This window comes from Neolamprologus brichardi, chromosome 22, assembly GCF_056152115.1.
Source record: "Neolamprologus brichardi isolate AB-2024 chromosome 22, ASM5615211v1, whole genome shotgun sequence".
Taxonomy (NCBI): domain Eukaryota; kingdom Metazoa; phylum Chordata; class Actinopteri; order Cichliformes; family Cichlidae; genus Neolamprologus; species Neolamprologus brichardi.
In genome coordinates, this window is record NC_142124.1 from 25,591,452 (window position 1) to 25,609,115 (window position 17,664).

General features: G+C 39.3%; 1 protein-coding gene across 6 annotated transcripts in view; it reads left to right on the forward strand.

Moving 5' to 3' along the window:
• The window catches only part of LOC102794632 (receptor-type tyrosine-protein phosphatase U-like), a 257,206-nt gene that overhangs the window by 198,441 nt on the left and 41,101 nt on the right, over positions 1-17,664 (forward strand). For 2 of the 6 annotated variants that reach the window (XM_087835513.1, XM_087835515.1), the window contains exons 14-18: positions 8,364-8,502; positions 10,642-10,671; positions 11,107-11,267; positions 11,601-11,788; positions 16,241-16,313. In XM_087835513.1, coding sequence (XP_087691639.1) covers positions 8,364-8,502; positions 10,642-10,671; positions 11,107-11,267; positions 11,601-11,788; positions 16,241-16,313 — 591 coding nt within the window. The remainder of the gene's footprint in view (positions 1-8,363; positions 8,503-10,641; positions 10,672-11,106; positions 11,268-11,600; positions 11,789-16,240; positions 16,314-17,664) is intronic. The other 4 variants (XM_087835514.1, XM_087835516.1, XM_087835517.1 and 1 more) reach the window with 2 other exon arrangements.

Sequence of the window (17,664 nt, forward strand, 5' to 3'; positions counted from 1 at the left end):
CATCAATGACTTTAATCTTCTGTTCTGCCACATCCCAAAGATGCTCTATTCAATTGAAATCTGGTGTTTGTGGAGGCCACTAGAGTACAGATAAGCGCAACTAATTGTCATGTCACCCCAACCGGTCGCAGCAGATGGCCCTGCCCATCCCTGAGCCTGGTTCTGCCGGAGGTTTCTTCCTTTTAAAAGGGAGTTTTTCCTTCCCACTGTCACCAAAGTGCTTGCTCATAGGGGGTCATATGATTGTTGTTTTTCTTTGTATGTATTATTGTAGGGTCTACCTTACAATATAAAGCACCTTGAGTGACTGTTGTTGTGCTTTGGCGCTGTATAAATATAATTGAGCTGAATGTTCAAGAAACCAGTATGAGATGATTAAAGCTTTGTGACATACCATGTCATGCTGTTGGAAGCAGCCATTAGAAGATGGGTACACTGTGGTGATAAAGACATAGACATCACTTGCAGTTCAGTTTAAGGTTATTTACAAATCAATTAAAATGTAATTTCAAGCTGTCCAATAATTCCAAATATCAGATAAAACACTTAAAAATACAAATGTATCATTTCAAACATCATTATAATACTGTACGTTCTCAAAAATGTCCTAAAAATCTTACATTATAATAATACTAATCAAGACACTGACACATGGAAATCGTACTGTGAATAAATTGGAAAGTATACTTTACATGCGACACTAGTTCCTGTTCAGCTGTTCCTGAAGACAGAGAAAGATTTTTTTAATGAGCTCATTCTAGACGTGGACCTCTACAGGTCACAATAAAACTTGTACATATGAGTTTGTTTCTTTCCCTCAAGAAATGTTTTCCCTCTTATTTATGTGTGAAATGAATTGACAAATAATTTAGGACAAGATCTCAAAGTTTGTCTTGGGCACTACGTTATATATTACATAGGAATTGTCGCTGACCACCCCCTAAAATTTGCTGGCCCCTCCAATGAATCAATCAGTCACTTTAAAGAAAGATTATTATTGATTTCAAAATCTTATTTGGTTGTCATGTGTACCTGTTTTCAGTGATATCAATTTTAATATCAGGAAATTAACTAGTCATATCATTCTTTTCTTTCTCTCTTTTTTGTCATATTTTTCAAGTAATCTATATTTGACAGCAAAATAGCAAAATAGTAAAATAAAATGGGAAATTCTGTTTTTGGTGTGCCACCATGTTTAGTGGCCTCTAAATGAAAAAAATTCTGCACCTGTGCAGACACCAAGAGTCATCAGATTAGGCAACGTTTTTGCAATCTTCTCTTTCCCAAATTTCGTGAGCCAAATTGCAGCAACACCCCGTACAGTCTGCTGCTGTACTGACCAGCTTCAGGGTTTGGCTTGCTATGCACTCAGGTGCTTTTTTTTTTTTTTTTTTTTTACCTTGGTTATAATGAGCGGTTATTTGAGTTACTGTTGCTTTCCTATCTGCTCAAAGCGGTATGGCCATTGTCCTTGTCTCCTCCTAGAGAATTGCTGCTCACTGGATACGTTCTCTTTCATGGACCTTTCTCTACGAATCTATAAAAATGTGTGGCAAAAAATTCCAGTAGATCAGTAATATCTTGTGTGATTGCTGATCTAGTGGTCTAATAGACAGAGTGGTCCACACCATTCAAGCCACTGTGTCTGGTGTCATGCTGCATACATTCAGATTCACTTAAATCGCTTTTCTTCCCCGCCATGATATTGATCATGTATACGTGCCTGAACATGTTGATTTGCTGTCTTATAATTGGCTGATATTTGTGTCAACGAGCAGTTGTACCTATTTGTATTGAAGAATTCAGCAAATCATCTGAAAACCTTTTTTTTTCTACTTCAGTGTGTCAGCTTTTGTTCAAATTTATATCAAGTTGAAGCCAAACCATGTAAAGGAAATTCTAAATTTACAGTTGTCAGCTTATTAATATTTGCAGATACAATATTTATGTATTTATGTTGCACTTTATTTGCTCACACATGCACAGTTATTTGTGGAATCCATCATTATGACTATAAGCAGTAAAAGTTATATCAGAAGCAGTTTATATAAACATTAGCAGCACCACTGAGGGGACTCAGAGGGTGCCAGTCATCTTTTTCTTGTCACCATAATGTTGAATAAGTCAAAGTAAATCTCTAGGTAAACGTAACCACTACTACCACTACATCCTTTGTGCTTCAGTGGTGCAGGGCGCATGTCAGAGAGTTTGTCAGTTGTTCTGGATCAGGCTTCGGATATTTGACACGGCCTTAGTGTTGCTTTGGGTGTTGCAGGGAGGAAGCTCTCTTGCCAATCTGCCCGCAGCCCTGAGACAGTAGAGAAAAGGTGAAAGCAAACATGCATCACTGTTCTCACTCAGTACCTCTTGAATCACTGACACTGACATTTTGGCAACCCCCCCCCCTCTCCTTGGGCTTTGATGGCTTTGAAATCCACAGTGCAACAAGGTTCCCTCCCCCCACCCGCCCCTTGTGCCTGAGAGAGGAAGCGACCAGGAGTGTTTGCTTGACAGGCAGACACTGATAGAAGCCTTTCAGTTCAAACAATCAGGGGATGGGAGAGATACAGCAGGTGAAATTAACTTTTTCCAGCCTTCTTCCCTGCTGAATTATGCTTCAAGTTAGTAATGCTCTAGAGAACGGTGGCAGTTAAATTGCATTATCTTCCCTGTGAACTCTTTCATATGAGAAGTGACATTAAGACATCAAAGAATAATGCCATACTATTGTCTGCCAGCTTGCCACTTAAGCAGAAGAGGTGGGTTGGAGGCATATTTTGTACTGTATTTGTGCATATGGTAGAGAACCTGCTGATATTACTAAACCTCTCTTGGAGGTCCCTATAAGACCATTTCTGCAGGTTCTTATGTCACCAAGAAACCAATTATAGGGTGTGTTTGTTTTTTTTTTACCTCCTGGTGTTTTGGTGCTTTTCTCTTCTTCTTTTTTTTGTCCCCAGAAATATGCCATTGGCCAACTGTGCAGAACAATAACATTTTCATTAAACATCAAGTTGTCTCAAGAAGACACCTTATTCTGTGACAAGAGGAGGTGTTTATTCACCTCAGCTCAGCCACAAGAAAGGCGTGAATCTTACATTTAGCTTTTGAGATTTCTGCTTAAAACCGGTTTGACAGCTGAATTGAATCACATCACACCATCAATTCTTAAATAACTTTTTTTCTTATTTACCGCAGGTATCGAGAGACGCCGATCTTTTTTTAAAAACAACTTCTTTTTTTTTTTTTATCTGGCAGCTTCAAGTAATATGTGACCAGGAAAGTGTGTATTTTGTCACTTGAGGGTCTCTGATCTGCTCCCTTTTTAAGCTGCTGCTGATGTTGTTTTGCTGTTAATGCAGAGTCGACACTTCCTACATCTCCTGATGAAATCTGCTTTAGCATTCAGTCTAATAACATTTGTCATTCTTCTGCTCTGGCTTCTTATTGGCTATTCTAATTTGTTCTAAGCTGAATTTTCAGTCTGTATTAAGGCAATGCAGTGTGTTGACACTATGCATAAGTGCTTTTCGTTCCCTCTCTGAGTTTATCTCCTGGAGATAAAAGTTCTTACTAACTGGTTGCGGTTCATTTTGCAATTATGTTTTTTTCCACTAATCCGAAGGTACTGTTGTACTGTTGTGATGTTTTCTAGTTACTGCCTCCAAGGGTTATGTTTTAGGTAGTGTCAGTGTCATTCTGTCTGTCTTCAGAAGTTTTTAGTTGAATTCTGATAAAAATTTGTAGTGGCTGTAGAGTGGAGTCATGGTAACAATCCATTTAAATTTGCCTTATATTCTTACAAGTGTGGTGGTTATTGTCAACATATAGAAAGTGCAGTACAAAGATTTTAAACATCATGTCACATCTGACCTTTGACCTCTCCTTTAAAGTCAACAGATTGATCTTAAGATATGCTATATAAAGATTTTTTTTCCTTAATGCCATTGTTTTTATTGGCAACATATGGAGAATGGTATATGGAGAGCTTAAATATCAAGTTACTTTGGGCCTCTGACATCCTCTTTAGGGTCAAATGAGGAAAATAAATTGATAAACTGTCTCTTATCTTTAACACAACGCTTAAAGTTCTACTGCCTGTCTTTGTATTGGCAGCATTTAGGAAATGATAATGGTATATGAGGATTCTAAATATCACGTTATAGTTTGTCACATTTGACCTCTAAACTCAATTTCCTATTTCACATCCTTCCTTTCAAATTGATCCCAGAATACGTTATATCTTAAAGAAAGTATTGTCAAGACAAAGAGAACGATGTGCCTCGTTAGCTGCCCAGTATGTAAAAGACAGCGAGCTGCCTTGGCACAGTTTTGCATTCTGAGTGTTTCTTCTTGAATTTGTTTCTGCACTTTTTATTACATTTGTGTTTCATAACTTATTTCAAACAAAAAAATGTAAAAGATTAATTTCCTTGACTGTGTCTTAACATTGACTGAAAACAGAGCAAAGCATAAGAGTTTGGATTGTTCAGCGAAGGAGTATAGCAACGAATTTTATGAAAGAGTCTTTGCAAAAAGTGGAAATTGTGACATTCGCTGTTGTACTGAATTTTTCTGCATACTATAGTCCATTGCAGTCCTTTTCCAGTTTGTTGCACTTACATTATGTGCATTCTAAATCCTACCAAATCCTACCCAAACGTGTCCTGCTTGATAAATAGTAAACCGACACAAGGAAATGATAAATGATGGCGAGACGTGCCATTATATTTACTGCACCTGTCTTAGTTTGCATCCAAATATCAAATATAAATGTAACATTTCACTTTTACATGACTTTGTTGCAAGTTGACCCCAAAATATGTCATATCTTTAAAAAACTGTACTGTCAAGAGAACGCGAATGAATCCATATACACTCAAAATGAAGTTAAAATGGGTTTCAGCAATGCAAATAACAAAGCCTGCTTTTTGTACTTTTTACTCCACTACAAACTCCTTAAAGTATTAAACTATACAAAATATAACACTATTCCTTTAAAGTCACTACTGCCCAGAGAGCGAGTTGCCTTGGCACAGGTTTGCACTCTGAGTGCTACTTCTTAAATTTGTTTCTGCACTTTTTGTTACATTTTTGTTTCATAACTTATTTCAGACAAATAATGTAAGTTACAAAAGATTAATTTCCTTGACTTTGTCTTAACATTGACTGAAAACAGAGCAAAGCACAAGAGTTTGGATAGTTCAGCGAAGGAGAATAGCAACGAATTTTATGAAAGAGTCTTTGCAAAAAGTGGAGACTGTGACATTTGCTGTTGTACTTAATTTACCTGCACGCTATGGTCCATTGCAGTCTTTTTCCAGTTTGTTGGATTTACATTATGTGCATACTAAATCCTAGCCAAATGCGTCCTGCCTGATAAATAGTAAACCGACACAAGAAAATTATAAATGATGGCGAGAAGGTTTACTGCACCCATGGTTTCCTGTTGATGACCACTGCCATGAATTCAACCATGCTAGCCATTTTCTAAATATGCCTCTAAAGACAGAATGACTCACCCAGTGTGATTTGCGTGATTATGGCAAGTCTGTCAGGCTGCTGTATTCTCTGCCAGGAGCTATAGTCACCACCAATCCACAGCTTATCAAGCCAAACTCAGCATCCTGCCTCACTGCAAACACCCCCACCGCACTCCACACACGCATACACACAAGTCTTTTCGGTAGAAGGCACTAACTTCAATTTGAAACATCTTTGCTTTGTTGAGCCTTTATCCTGCTCTGCCAAGCACGCTGAGACAGGCCCAGGACCCCGTGATGATTACATTTCTCTGTATTTTCTCTCATTCCCAACTCTATTTGTTTTCTCATCAGCAAGAGGTGGCTTGTTAATAATGTCACGAGTGCAATAATACTTCTTCAATTCATTGATAGTTAATAACAATGTTTCACCTTTTGATAAAACACCACAGGGAGCTCTGCTGAATCACGGAGAGAGAAGAATTCTGCTCTGTTGTCTAGCTCAGATGGCAGCACAGACAGACATGTGAATGCGGCATATGGGTTGGAAGGAAATAGCAGCCTGATTGAGAGCTTGCATCAGCTCAGTGAGATAACCGACCCCGCATCCTTTCTCCCAAGCCAAGTATGTTTAGCTTCTCTTTGTAGAGAAGCTGAGTATTCACGACACTGATGTCAGCGCATGAGAACGCTGTTCAAGCCTTTCCAAATATCTTCTAGTAAGGGCTTTATTTTTGGGCAGCCTCTAGCGATTAAGTACAACAAGTCATTTGAATGGTGAGACACTGGCTTGCTTGTTTACGACCGTGCACGTTAGCCCGAGACAGTCTTGCATAACTTTGAACTTCCCTCAATACTCAGCTTTGCTTATATCAGCCTTTCGAATAGTTTCTTTAATCTTTCTAGCATGGCCATAATGTTTGAATGCATAACTGAACATATTATATGAATTAGTTCATATTGGGCCATCTTTGAAGCATTTAATGCAGATTCTTTGAAGCTGTTCTCAGCAGAGTGCTCAACCCAAATTAATCTGAAATGCATACAATTAGGATAGGATGCCATATCAGGTAAATCTTGCTTTGCATTTCCCTCTAGCAACCCTCCATAATTAGATGATTTTTTTTTTAATGTGAAACACTACCCCAGTCATTAATCTAGATTTAATAAAGAGTGACGACTTTGTTTACTCAAATGTACTCTTTCACCTATAGAAGACGTACGGTTGAATTTTAAATCAAACAATGGCACAAAAAATGTGTCAACTCAAGTTAATTGCAGGGGAGGGAATATTATCCGTATGTGATGTTTTTCAGAAGCTGTCGAGTGAGAAAGACCCTAAGGAATCCATCTCTCTGGTTACCTGTCATTTGAATTTTCTGAGCGTCATATTTGATAGCGTAATGTTAAGAGATATATTCTAAAACACTTCTTCAGTAGAGAATCAGAGAAGAGAAACACAGATTTTCTTGCTATCAAGGGCAGCCTCCAGAACTCACACTCCAAGAGTGAGGCTCAGAGACTAAGCACTGAGGACTGCCCTGGTCCTTTATTTATACACTTCAGTGAGCGTTTGTTCCTTACATTGGAATGTGGAGGTGTGTGTGTGTGTGTGTGTGTGGGGGGGGGGGGGGGGGGGGGGGGGGGGGGGGGGGGGAGTGTGACCCCATAAATGACTTCCCTAAACCTGCTGGTCTGGAAAATCCAACAGTTCATCTATATGTAAAAAAGGCACTTAGACTATAACTGACATAACTACGTTAATCCTACCGTAAAACAATAAGACAAGGTACAGCCTTTCCCATGCTCCTAGGATGTGGGGGTGAACGCCAGAACACCCTGGAATGTTACAGACCTCCTAGGATGAGACATTCTTTCAATATGCCATCAACTATATACTTCTAAACACAAATGATTACATGCAGTATTCTACCATATTCAAACTTATATCATTAAAAGATTATACTGACTACTAAGTACAATTTTCCATTGACACATGACATTTTCAAGAACAACTCCATCACCCTAACTAATACACAGAAAAGAGAAAGCTTTTCTAAAGATATGGAGCAAAAAGATCAACAGCAACATTAAGTGCACGATCGCTTCTTATGTCAGCACACCAGGACACAGATGAGTTATATTTACCAGGAGGTGCAGCGCATGCACTCGAAGATTATTACCTGTTTGTCACAACGTCAAAACAGGGAAATACAAATAAATGGACCTCCGCAGTATGTCCTCCTTTTCCACCTCTGAAGGATTAATGTTATCTTGTAAAATGTTATCTTTTCAAAATCCAAGAAAAAAATTAAAAAGTTAAAAATCTAATATTTCCATCTCATGAACAGAAATCTGCTACTCCGCGACTTTAGCTATACAACGTCATGTACCACACACCTTCATTTCCCATCCCTCCCTCACTCTGTGTTGTCATAACCCCTCCACCACCCCAACATCTACCTGTAGGCTCTGCGAGATACTTTACTTATCACTTCCAGATTTGTAGCAAATTTGAGCTCAGAGCCAGAACAGTCCACTCCATCCTTCTGCTGTTATAAATCAGTCATTTCAAGCTTGAGTTGTATGAGTAAATCATCTTTTCTTGGTCATTGCGGTGAGTCAACATTTACGTTCTGTTTGTGATAATAATCCTGTGGTGTGCCAAAAATCAATACAAGATTCCAGCAGATTGAGAAAGTCAATTGTGTTTACGGTTTTGTTTGTTTATGGTAATGATCCAAAATCGATCATTTATTGACACTGAATCACTAACTGTTGCGCCTAGAGTTTGCATTTAGAAATGAATAATCATTGATAGTGGAGGCTGTCTTTGTAAATTTCTCGCTTCCTCACCTGTCCATCATGGCTAATTTGCAGCTGCTTGTAAGGATTCGAAGAGGGCTCTGGAGGTATCCCAGCATGCTGAGGACATGGGCCTGATCCTGGGAGCCTGCGCCGGCGGCCTCGTGGTCCTCATTCTACTGCTGGGGGCCATCGTCATTATCGTCAAGAAGGGGTGAGTGGCTGCGAAAATGTTTGTCTGCTGGCCAGCCGACATGAGATGGGTTAGAGCTTTTCACGGTTAAACATTTATGGTTTGAAGTCTTATTGTTCCTGCATAGGCCATCCAGAGGAGTAAATTTATCTCTATCCCACTTGGCAGCTAGGGTCTATTGAGGAAAGCATTTGGCAGTGAGAGTGAATTACAACCAGAGTTAGTGGAATGGTAGAGCATTAATCCTAAACTCTCCCACTGCTGCCTCAGCCGAGCTTTTGTGTTTCTCATCTCATCTTTTAATTTCAAGGTCTGCGTGTTGGCTGAACACATTCAAATGCAGCCTGTTCGCACTGGAATCGCTGGCTGCTTTCCACCTGCAAATTACCTCTGTCGTCGATCGCACCTGCAGTGTATTCTTCCTTTGCTCGCTGGGCAATAGTGGAACACTCATCTGAGTGTGAAATATTTCATCAAGGGGCATGTTATTCCATTGCCCACTCAATTACATGAGGCAAGCAGCTGTGAGGTGCCAGTGGATGGGCTAGTAATTGGTTAGGAAGGTTGTTTTTTTTGCTTTTTTTTGTTGAGGCAGTGGGTAGGGGTGGGCTCCTCAGCCCTGAGGAATTTTTTTTGCTGTGAATAGAGGGAGAATGAATGGGGATGTCTGGAGGAAGGCGGTGACTGATAAGATTCACTGGGCCAATCTAGCCACCACAATAGAAACTAGACAGCCGCACGGGTGCAATGGGAGCAGACCTGTTTATATTTAGGCACACGATATTATCTCTCTGCATGTACAAAGAGAGACTGTATACATTAATGTTTTCAGTTGTCATTTGGAATATCAGAGATCCCTGCATAGTGGCATATTCAGGAGAGTGCTGGTTAAATGCAGACAGGAGTCAAAAACAAAGGATGTGCTTGCTGCATGCCACATTTCAGCTTTAAACCAACTTTAAACTTTGTGATATTAATGGGAACACTTGCGAAGTGAAGGTGGAGGAGTCAACAGCTCATTATGTTTCATCAGGCTCACTCAAAGCTAATGAACCTAAGAGCAAAATAAACAAGTGTTTAAAAAAATGAATCCATCATTTAAGGATGAAATCAACTTAAATATTAAGCTAAAATATATGAAAAATGGAAAAGTCTTGATAGATTTAGATGCCACAGTCAGGTAGATTAGATTAGATTACATGTTTTTTGAGCATCAATTTAAAATACACACTACCGCTTTTTATATCTCATAGATTAAGTCAGTTGTTTTTGGATAGTTGTGATTCTTCTTATTGTAACTTCATGAAAAATGAGTCATTCGGTTCTTGGGGTTCAGATTTTATATTTTGTTTTTCGCAACACTACTTAACTGTTAGATCAGTTTCACATGAACTAAAACAAAACCAGACACACCCACACAGACATGATTAGACGATCATGAAAACCTAGCTGGGGGAATGCTGAGGGAAGGACACGGAGACATGAATGGAACCAAATAACAACCAAGACATCCTGAACTAGAAACACTGAATAAAGTCAAGGGTGTAAGCAAACTAAACTAGGAAATATAAAATACACAGAGAACATAACGAATAAATAAGACTCCGATAACACAAAGTAAACCCAAAGCACTGGGTCAACAACCCAGGAACCCTAACACAGTCTGCTTATAAACACAACACAGACCCGCAAAGGAAATCCTGTGATTAACAAAGCAGTGATGGAATACAGATTTTTTTAAAGCTAGTTTTGTTGATTTTTAAAATGTGATATGATTAATCTTTCCTTTAGAAAAAAAACCCCTCTTAGTTCCCTAAAATGTTCCCAAACGGCAAACATAAGGCACCTTCAATGTATTTAATGAGATTGATCCAAATGAAAGATGCACACACACCTCTATACTATCAGTTTTATTTATGATGCTTTTGTTCTTAGACCTCCATTAGTTGAAATTTTTAAAAATCTTTTGTTGGTCCCAATGTGAGTTGTGTTATGAGGTGAGCCTGTCTTCTGCCTCACGATGGCCAGCCAGGAACATTCCAACACACTGAGCATCTTCATTTATCTTTCTGATGTCCATCTTGATAAACCATAGTCACCTCTCTTTTTTTTCTCCTCACTCTCTGTCTCTCTCCTTTCCTCCTCCTTCATGCTAATCAGAAGGGACTTCTATTCTTACCCTTACTACCCGTAAGTTACTCCTTTCTCCATCTTCCACCCTGATGCCATTTTCCCCTTGCTTTGTAGACCCAGGATTACTAGAGTGGAAATAAGCATTGCTATCTCCACCACATTCTCAAATCGACCCCCCACCCCACCACCAAACACACACATACACAAACAAGCACACATACACACACACACCACTTCAGCAGAACCTTACTGCAACCCATGACACACTCTTGCTATCACCAGATCTCACTTTTCCCCTCGTCCAGTTTCAATCTTGTGGCCCTTATATTTCCCTTTCACTCCAATTTCTCATCTCCTCACCCACCCTCCTTTCCTTTATTCCTTATCTCTTTGCCTGTCTTTCTCTCACTTCTCACCTTCTCTGCCATCCTCTGTCTGTATTTGCTCCCTGCCTTTCTCTATCCTCCCACCTCTCTTCCTGCCTCTCTACAGTAGGAAGAAGGTGGCCATAAACAAGGCAGCCATGTCCTACAGGCAGGAGAAGAGTCGGAAGCTGAGCTCTCTGGATTGCAGCATGACAGAGCAGAGCACTCTCCAGCAAGATGAGAGGATGGCCCACTCCTTCATGGATGCCCACGGCTGCAATGCTCGAAGTAAGGCAGCAAGGACCACATGAGTACTTTTGAGAAAGTGTCTAGAGAGAATGCAGCTTCCTGCTTTCTGACCTTCAGCCATGTTTGCAAACATATATCCAATCTGTCCTGTCAAAACGTAAGATGCTTTGGACAGAGAAATCTCCTGAAAGGCTCTTGTCTGTTTGAATATACTGCAGCACCAGTCAGCACTCACATCTCTGCAGAAATGCTGACTTTTTCCTTTAAGCTGCCCCCTAGACTTTTTTACATTAATAAAAAAGAACAGAGCATGTGCCGCAGAATCCTCAGTGTCAGCTGGATGCCTTGAACTGTATCTGTTTGTGTTCCCAGATGAGCAGCGTAGCTCTGTCAATGAGTCTAGCAGTTTACTGGGAGGCTCACCCCAACGTCACTGTCGGAGGAAAAGCTCGCCATATCACACGGGTCAGCTCCATCCTGCTGTAAGGGTGGCTGACCTTCTCCAGCACATCAACCAGATGAAGACAGCTGAGGGATATGGTTTCAAACAAGAGTATGAGGTAAGGCATGTATGAAAAACACACACTTTCATTTGTGCTTTTTTTTCCATTAGGTTTAGCTAAAAATTTAGTTTTTTGTTATGTTGCAATTTTAATTGTCTATCTGTAAATGTATGTAGTTATTTAAATTGTTAATCCGCTTTGTTAGCTTAATGGTATCCACATAGTCCAATGTGTCTCAATCCCTGTTTTGAGTATGTACACCCACACTAACAAATATGACTACACAATATAAGCCATGAGTATGTCAGTTTTCCAGTATTTAACAGTCAAAGGTATATAGTGTGCAACACTGTATACTTCTCTCTCTAAGCATACAGCGTGATGCAAAGGTTTGAAACTACCCCTCATGTATTCATAGTTTCCTTCCAAAAAGCCAGACTTTCTTATAAAATTTTAAAGTGGTCTTGTGGTTCTCCCGGGTTTCTCAAGGTCTTTCAAAGTTTTTCTTTGGACTTTGGCAACCGTCTGTAAACCATGGTGGTGACGCAGTCATGTTTTTTGGCTGCATTTGAGCCGAGGTGTTGGGGACCTTGTCAAAATCAATGGAATTAAAATTGCCAAAAAATACTGTCAGATTTTGATCTACCATGGTAATACCACCTGGAAAGCATTTGATTGGCTTCATCTTTCAGTATGATATTCATCCCAATGGAGTAAAAGTCACTGGATAAAAAAAATCTATCAGTTATGGATTGGCCTTATAGAACCCATACCTCTGCACTATTGAAGCTTATCTTGACAAAGAATGACACAAAAGGAAGTAAAAAGTCAAAGAAGAGGGTTGTCCCTATAAAAGCAATGTAAGAATGAGGGGTAGCACAAGACTTTTTTACAGTATTGTAGCTAGAGGGGAAGTCCTACCACGAAATTTGTAAATGAAATGTTAATGCAAAATTCTGTGACTATTAGCCAACTAGCCTAAAGTTAGTTTGTTTTTTTGGGGGGGGGGGGGAATGACATTGCCTGTGTTTGTCATAGTCTGATATTCATGTCTGGTTTGCTGTCATCTTTACCTATAAGACTTTAGTATTATGTTTGGTCAAGGACTTGACAATGGGCCTACTAGCAAGACATGTAAAATGTTGTAGTTCACTTTTGAAGTAAGTAAAATGTTGATCATTTTTGACAGGTATTTAAAGAGTTTATCTTATATTCTAGAAAATTAGCTATCAAATTCAATGGTTTATTTAGACGATAGAAATTACTTATGTAGTTTTAATTATTTATTCTACTAGCTAGAAATTTCTACTGCTAGCTAGCCCAATCATTAGTTTGCTCTCATGCATCTAATTATTACTTTACATCTAATTATTACTCAATTTATCTATTAAATCAGTTCCAAACTACTCAGTTCTGTATTCAAGTTTGTGTTTTTTTGTTTGTTTTAATTAGTTGAGCTATTTTTGCCAGATGCTCTCTAGCTACCATTTGCTGTAACCTGTCGCTAGTCCTGGTGCTAGCTGCCAAGCCATATGTACCTTTGGTCTTGGCTGTTTTTGTTTGTTTTTTTCTTTTTTGATTTGACAAAGTTACAGTCTTTCAAAGTGTTGAATCATATTATGCTTCCGTATTTGTTTTATTGGTTTGCTGTCAACTTCTAGTATACAAAGCCAGTTCCATGACAAATTGATTTTGTTAGCTTGAAGTTGAAGAACCTGCACAGAGCAAAAGTCACTGGTCAACACACCTCTTTAAAGAACATTACACCTAAGGGCCTCATACCTGTGAAATTTCATTTATTTCTTTGTAGCTGAGAAAAATAAGTGAATCATTTGTCAGATAGCATCACGTCAAAATTCCCGATATGTTACACAGTGTACAGACCCATCTGTATAATATTCCAGACCAGTGCTGTCTGTTTTGAAGCATTTTAAATGGGGTCTTGAATATTCATGAGCATGAGCAGTAACATATGTTTTTGACTTCATTTGCATTACAGAGTTAATGCATATATACTAAACATTCTTCTTATAAGAGCACTAATTACTATTTCCAAAGTTACACCACTCAGAGTTCTGGTTAATATAATATAAAATTCTCAACATCATCCAGTTGTGATAGGAATTTTTTTTTTCTCTGCACCTACAGCTGCAGGAAGCCAGATGCACTTTTTCAATTCATTAAGCTATCACCTGAGGGGCCAACAAATCCCCCCCTCCTCCAAAATCAATATATGGGTTGCTTTTTCACTCCTCAGTCTGGCTCCTCATCGCCTGGAGAAATAAACAAGATGAAGGGGATCAGCCTGCACTCTGCTGTCAGACTTCATAACCCTTATTTCCCACAGGGTCACACTGCTGCTGCCATTGATCAGACATGTTGCAAGGCATTGTGGGGGGGGGGGGTTATGAATGAGTCAGGCCCTGGGGTAGGTGGGGTACAGTATGTGTTGTGAAAGTCAACATCTGGAGCAAGAGTCAGTGAATACACTAGAGGATAGAACCTGTGCCCCTTCACCAGGACATGGCTACTTAAAAGTGATGTTGTGTCATTTTGTTATCTCTTGGAAGACTAGTGAACCTGAGAGAGCTATATATATTAAATGAAGGCCCGCAAACCTCAGCGACCTCTGCTCACAATGTGAGAGACTGATAAAGTCATACAAAAACAGTTACTTCAAGTTCTGCTGCTAAAGGTGCCACTATAAGCTATTGCATCTTTGGGTGAACTTAGTTGTTTAGACTGTAGAAAGTCCTGTGAAAACTTTCATGGCTGTAGTTCCATTTCAAGGAAATTCAAAGTGTCAGAATTACAGGTAAATAAATAAATAGAATAACTCCATAGGTGGAACAAAGAGTGTGTGTCCTGTACAGATAAGTTAAAAAAAAACCAACTAAAGATACAGTGGGAATAATTCTGTTTGACAGTTCATTGTTTTATCCCCCATCTAATATTTAAAAACTATTTATGATTAATCTAAAATGACACAATCATGCTTAGTTGTTCAATCTTAAACAACAAGTATGGATTAATCTTGTGTACTTGTGTGTCATATGGTACACTCGTGCTAAAGGCTGTTTGCAGAGGCCTGGGTTTGAGTTCATCATTTACATCAAGTCATCCATCCATCTCTCCCTTCACTTTCCTGTCATCATATATACCCAAATAAATGTACATTAAATGTTGCCAAAAGTTTTGACAGGAATTTCAAACTACTGGAGATAAAGTAAACTCATATGAGAATCAGAAGATGAAAGAAATACTGCAGCAGGATGTCTCACTCGTCTTTCACTGTTGGAGGTTTATTGGTTTTTAACGTGGAAACCCAAAATGTTTCCATTTTGAAGGAATTTTTCAGTTTATTTCCAGAACTCATATAGTCAGGGGCAACTACTTTCAAGGAAGAATGGCTTCCATTTCCCACGTAGTTGCCATACACTGCCATGAGATTATGGGATGGTAACAGGAGGTTTAATCCCAATTCTGTCCTTTGATGTCTTTTTGCAGTTTTTCAAAATATATATTTTATTGAAAATTATATGGAAGATTAGAGTCGTGTGCGCTTGTTGCGCTGGCAGAGTCAGTGAAAACTGATATAATGGCATTCTAACACTTCTATTATTTCCGAGCATTATCTTTTTTTTTCTTTAGTCCAGAATCCTTAATGTCCCAAACAAATACTTTCAGAAATGAATAAATCTCCACAAAGGTCAAGAGAATGTTGTTTCCAAAATCTATGAGGAGTTTTGGACAAATACAGGTTTGTTAAGCAGGATTAAACCAGGCATTACCAGCGCTGATGTCAGTGACATATATAATCCTCCGATTATCTTTTCTTCTCCTGCTCGCCTCGGATGTCAGGTGGTACCAATTCAACACCCGTTGCCCGGGACAGATTGGTCTGCTGTAGACGAGCGACAGCGTGCCTCAGTATGAGAGCCTGGATGTGCCCACCGATACAGCAGAGAGATCAGGCTGGTTTTTAAAATGCAAAAGAATACGACACCACTCATGTCAGGCCCATGCTTTATTTATTTATTTATTTTTTTCATCTTGCTCGCTTATAGTATTGATTCAGATTCAATGACTCATCTCACTGCACCAACAGATTTAGTCGATGGGTGTCATAAACAGCTGTCACAAGTTTGGCAGTTTAACACCGAGGTATTATATAGCAACCGCTTCTGCAAGCAGCGAGTCCCACACTGTGTTCAGAATGAGAATGACTGCAGAGGGCCACCTTCTCCTTTCCAAGGCCACAGCCATCTCTCAGCGCCGTCTGCATGTCGTCTCTCAGCCTCAGTCGCTCCCCGCTATGTTGTGGCAGATGTCTCTTGATGACTTGGCAAGATGCTATAACACTGAAGCTACTAAGACGACCTTAGGGTAACACTTTGGAGTGCATTAGCAAAGTTGTTCCCATTCTGAGTGTCAAGAAGCCCAAAAGACGCATCGCCCCTGCCTGTTGTTTCTGTTTCTGAAAACTTTTTGGTTCTCTTTAATCTGCAGAGTTTTTTCGACGGCTGGGATGTCACAAAAAAGAAGGACAAGACCAAAGGGAGGCACGATAGCTTGCTAAGCCGTGAGTATTTGTGTACTGAGCCATGTGTTGAGTTGTGTTTGTGCCGTGGCTTGGGTGTGTTCCACTTTTTTTCCTTACTGTAAGTTACAGCATACCTTACCATTTCTTTTTATATGCACACTGTAAAGTAAATCACCATTTTACAATGCCACTGCCTGTATCCTGTGAGTCAGAGGTGCCCAGTAATTGCTTTTACTCCCAATGGAATGGCTGTTGATTCTTGTTAAATATGTGTGTTAAGGTATGATTAATTAAAATTGATTGTTTAACCGTGTGTTTAATGATGTTTTTGAAATGTTTGCCTCTATAGGAGGAATACTAAATGCCTTACTTATTGTATTTTTCAGAGCCCTTATACAAAAGTGTCAGAAATTACTTTTCATAAAGCTTCTTAATGGAGGAAACTGCAATCTGCAGGAGTCACGACTGCTTTTGCTTTTCCTCCTAATCCTTCTCTGTTATTTTTCAATCGTTTTCAGAATCCGCCTGATCCAGGTAAACCATTGCTTTAGTGGTAGAGTTTAGTTCTATTAAACCAATAGTTTAGGTAAAGGAGGCATACTGGATATTGTTCATTCCTCCTTGTGAAAGAAAGAGTACACAGCGACTCACTGTGAGCACAGCAGCAGCATCTCTATCTCACTATGGCAGATGAGTCAAAATATATTACCAGGCAATGCAAATGTAATCATGGGGAATGGGAAAGTAGTCCAGAAAAATATATGCAGAGCATTTGATCATCAATCGGTCCTAAAACAGTAATTACCACTGTTGTTGTTGAATCAGTTATTAATCTTTAACTGTTTAATATTTGTCCAATTGTCTGTGCCCTACATGGCCAGAGTCCTGCGTATATATATAGCAGAGCTACTGAGAGCTTATAATTGTAGGCGGCCTCTCCAGCTTCTCTTCGACTCAGGCTCGGTTGGCTGTTGACTGCTGACGCCCTATATCTATAGTTTATAGCTTCTCTTTGTTGGTCTTTTGTTCTTCTAATATGTGTGTACAGGTGTGTATGCAGGAATGAATTAGGCCATGTGTTTGGATGTATGAATATGCTCGCTTGACTGTAACTGTGTGTTTTAAAAATGCTATAGAAATAAAGTTATTAATACCTTTATTATTAGCTAACCGATACCCAACACCAGTGGCTTGTTTGACCCAGCAAAGGTAAATCTGAACCCTGACAGTTTATTAATTGTATAAATCATTGCTCAAAAAGGATGAATGTACAATGAATAACAAGCAAGGAATGCTCAAATTTAGAACATGATGACGTCAGCTTGCTATGGTGTTACTGTGACATCACAGGGGATCATACTGAAAAAAAGTTTGTTCTACAGCTCTCTCC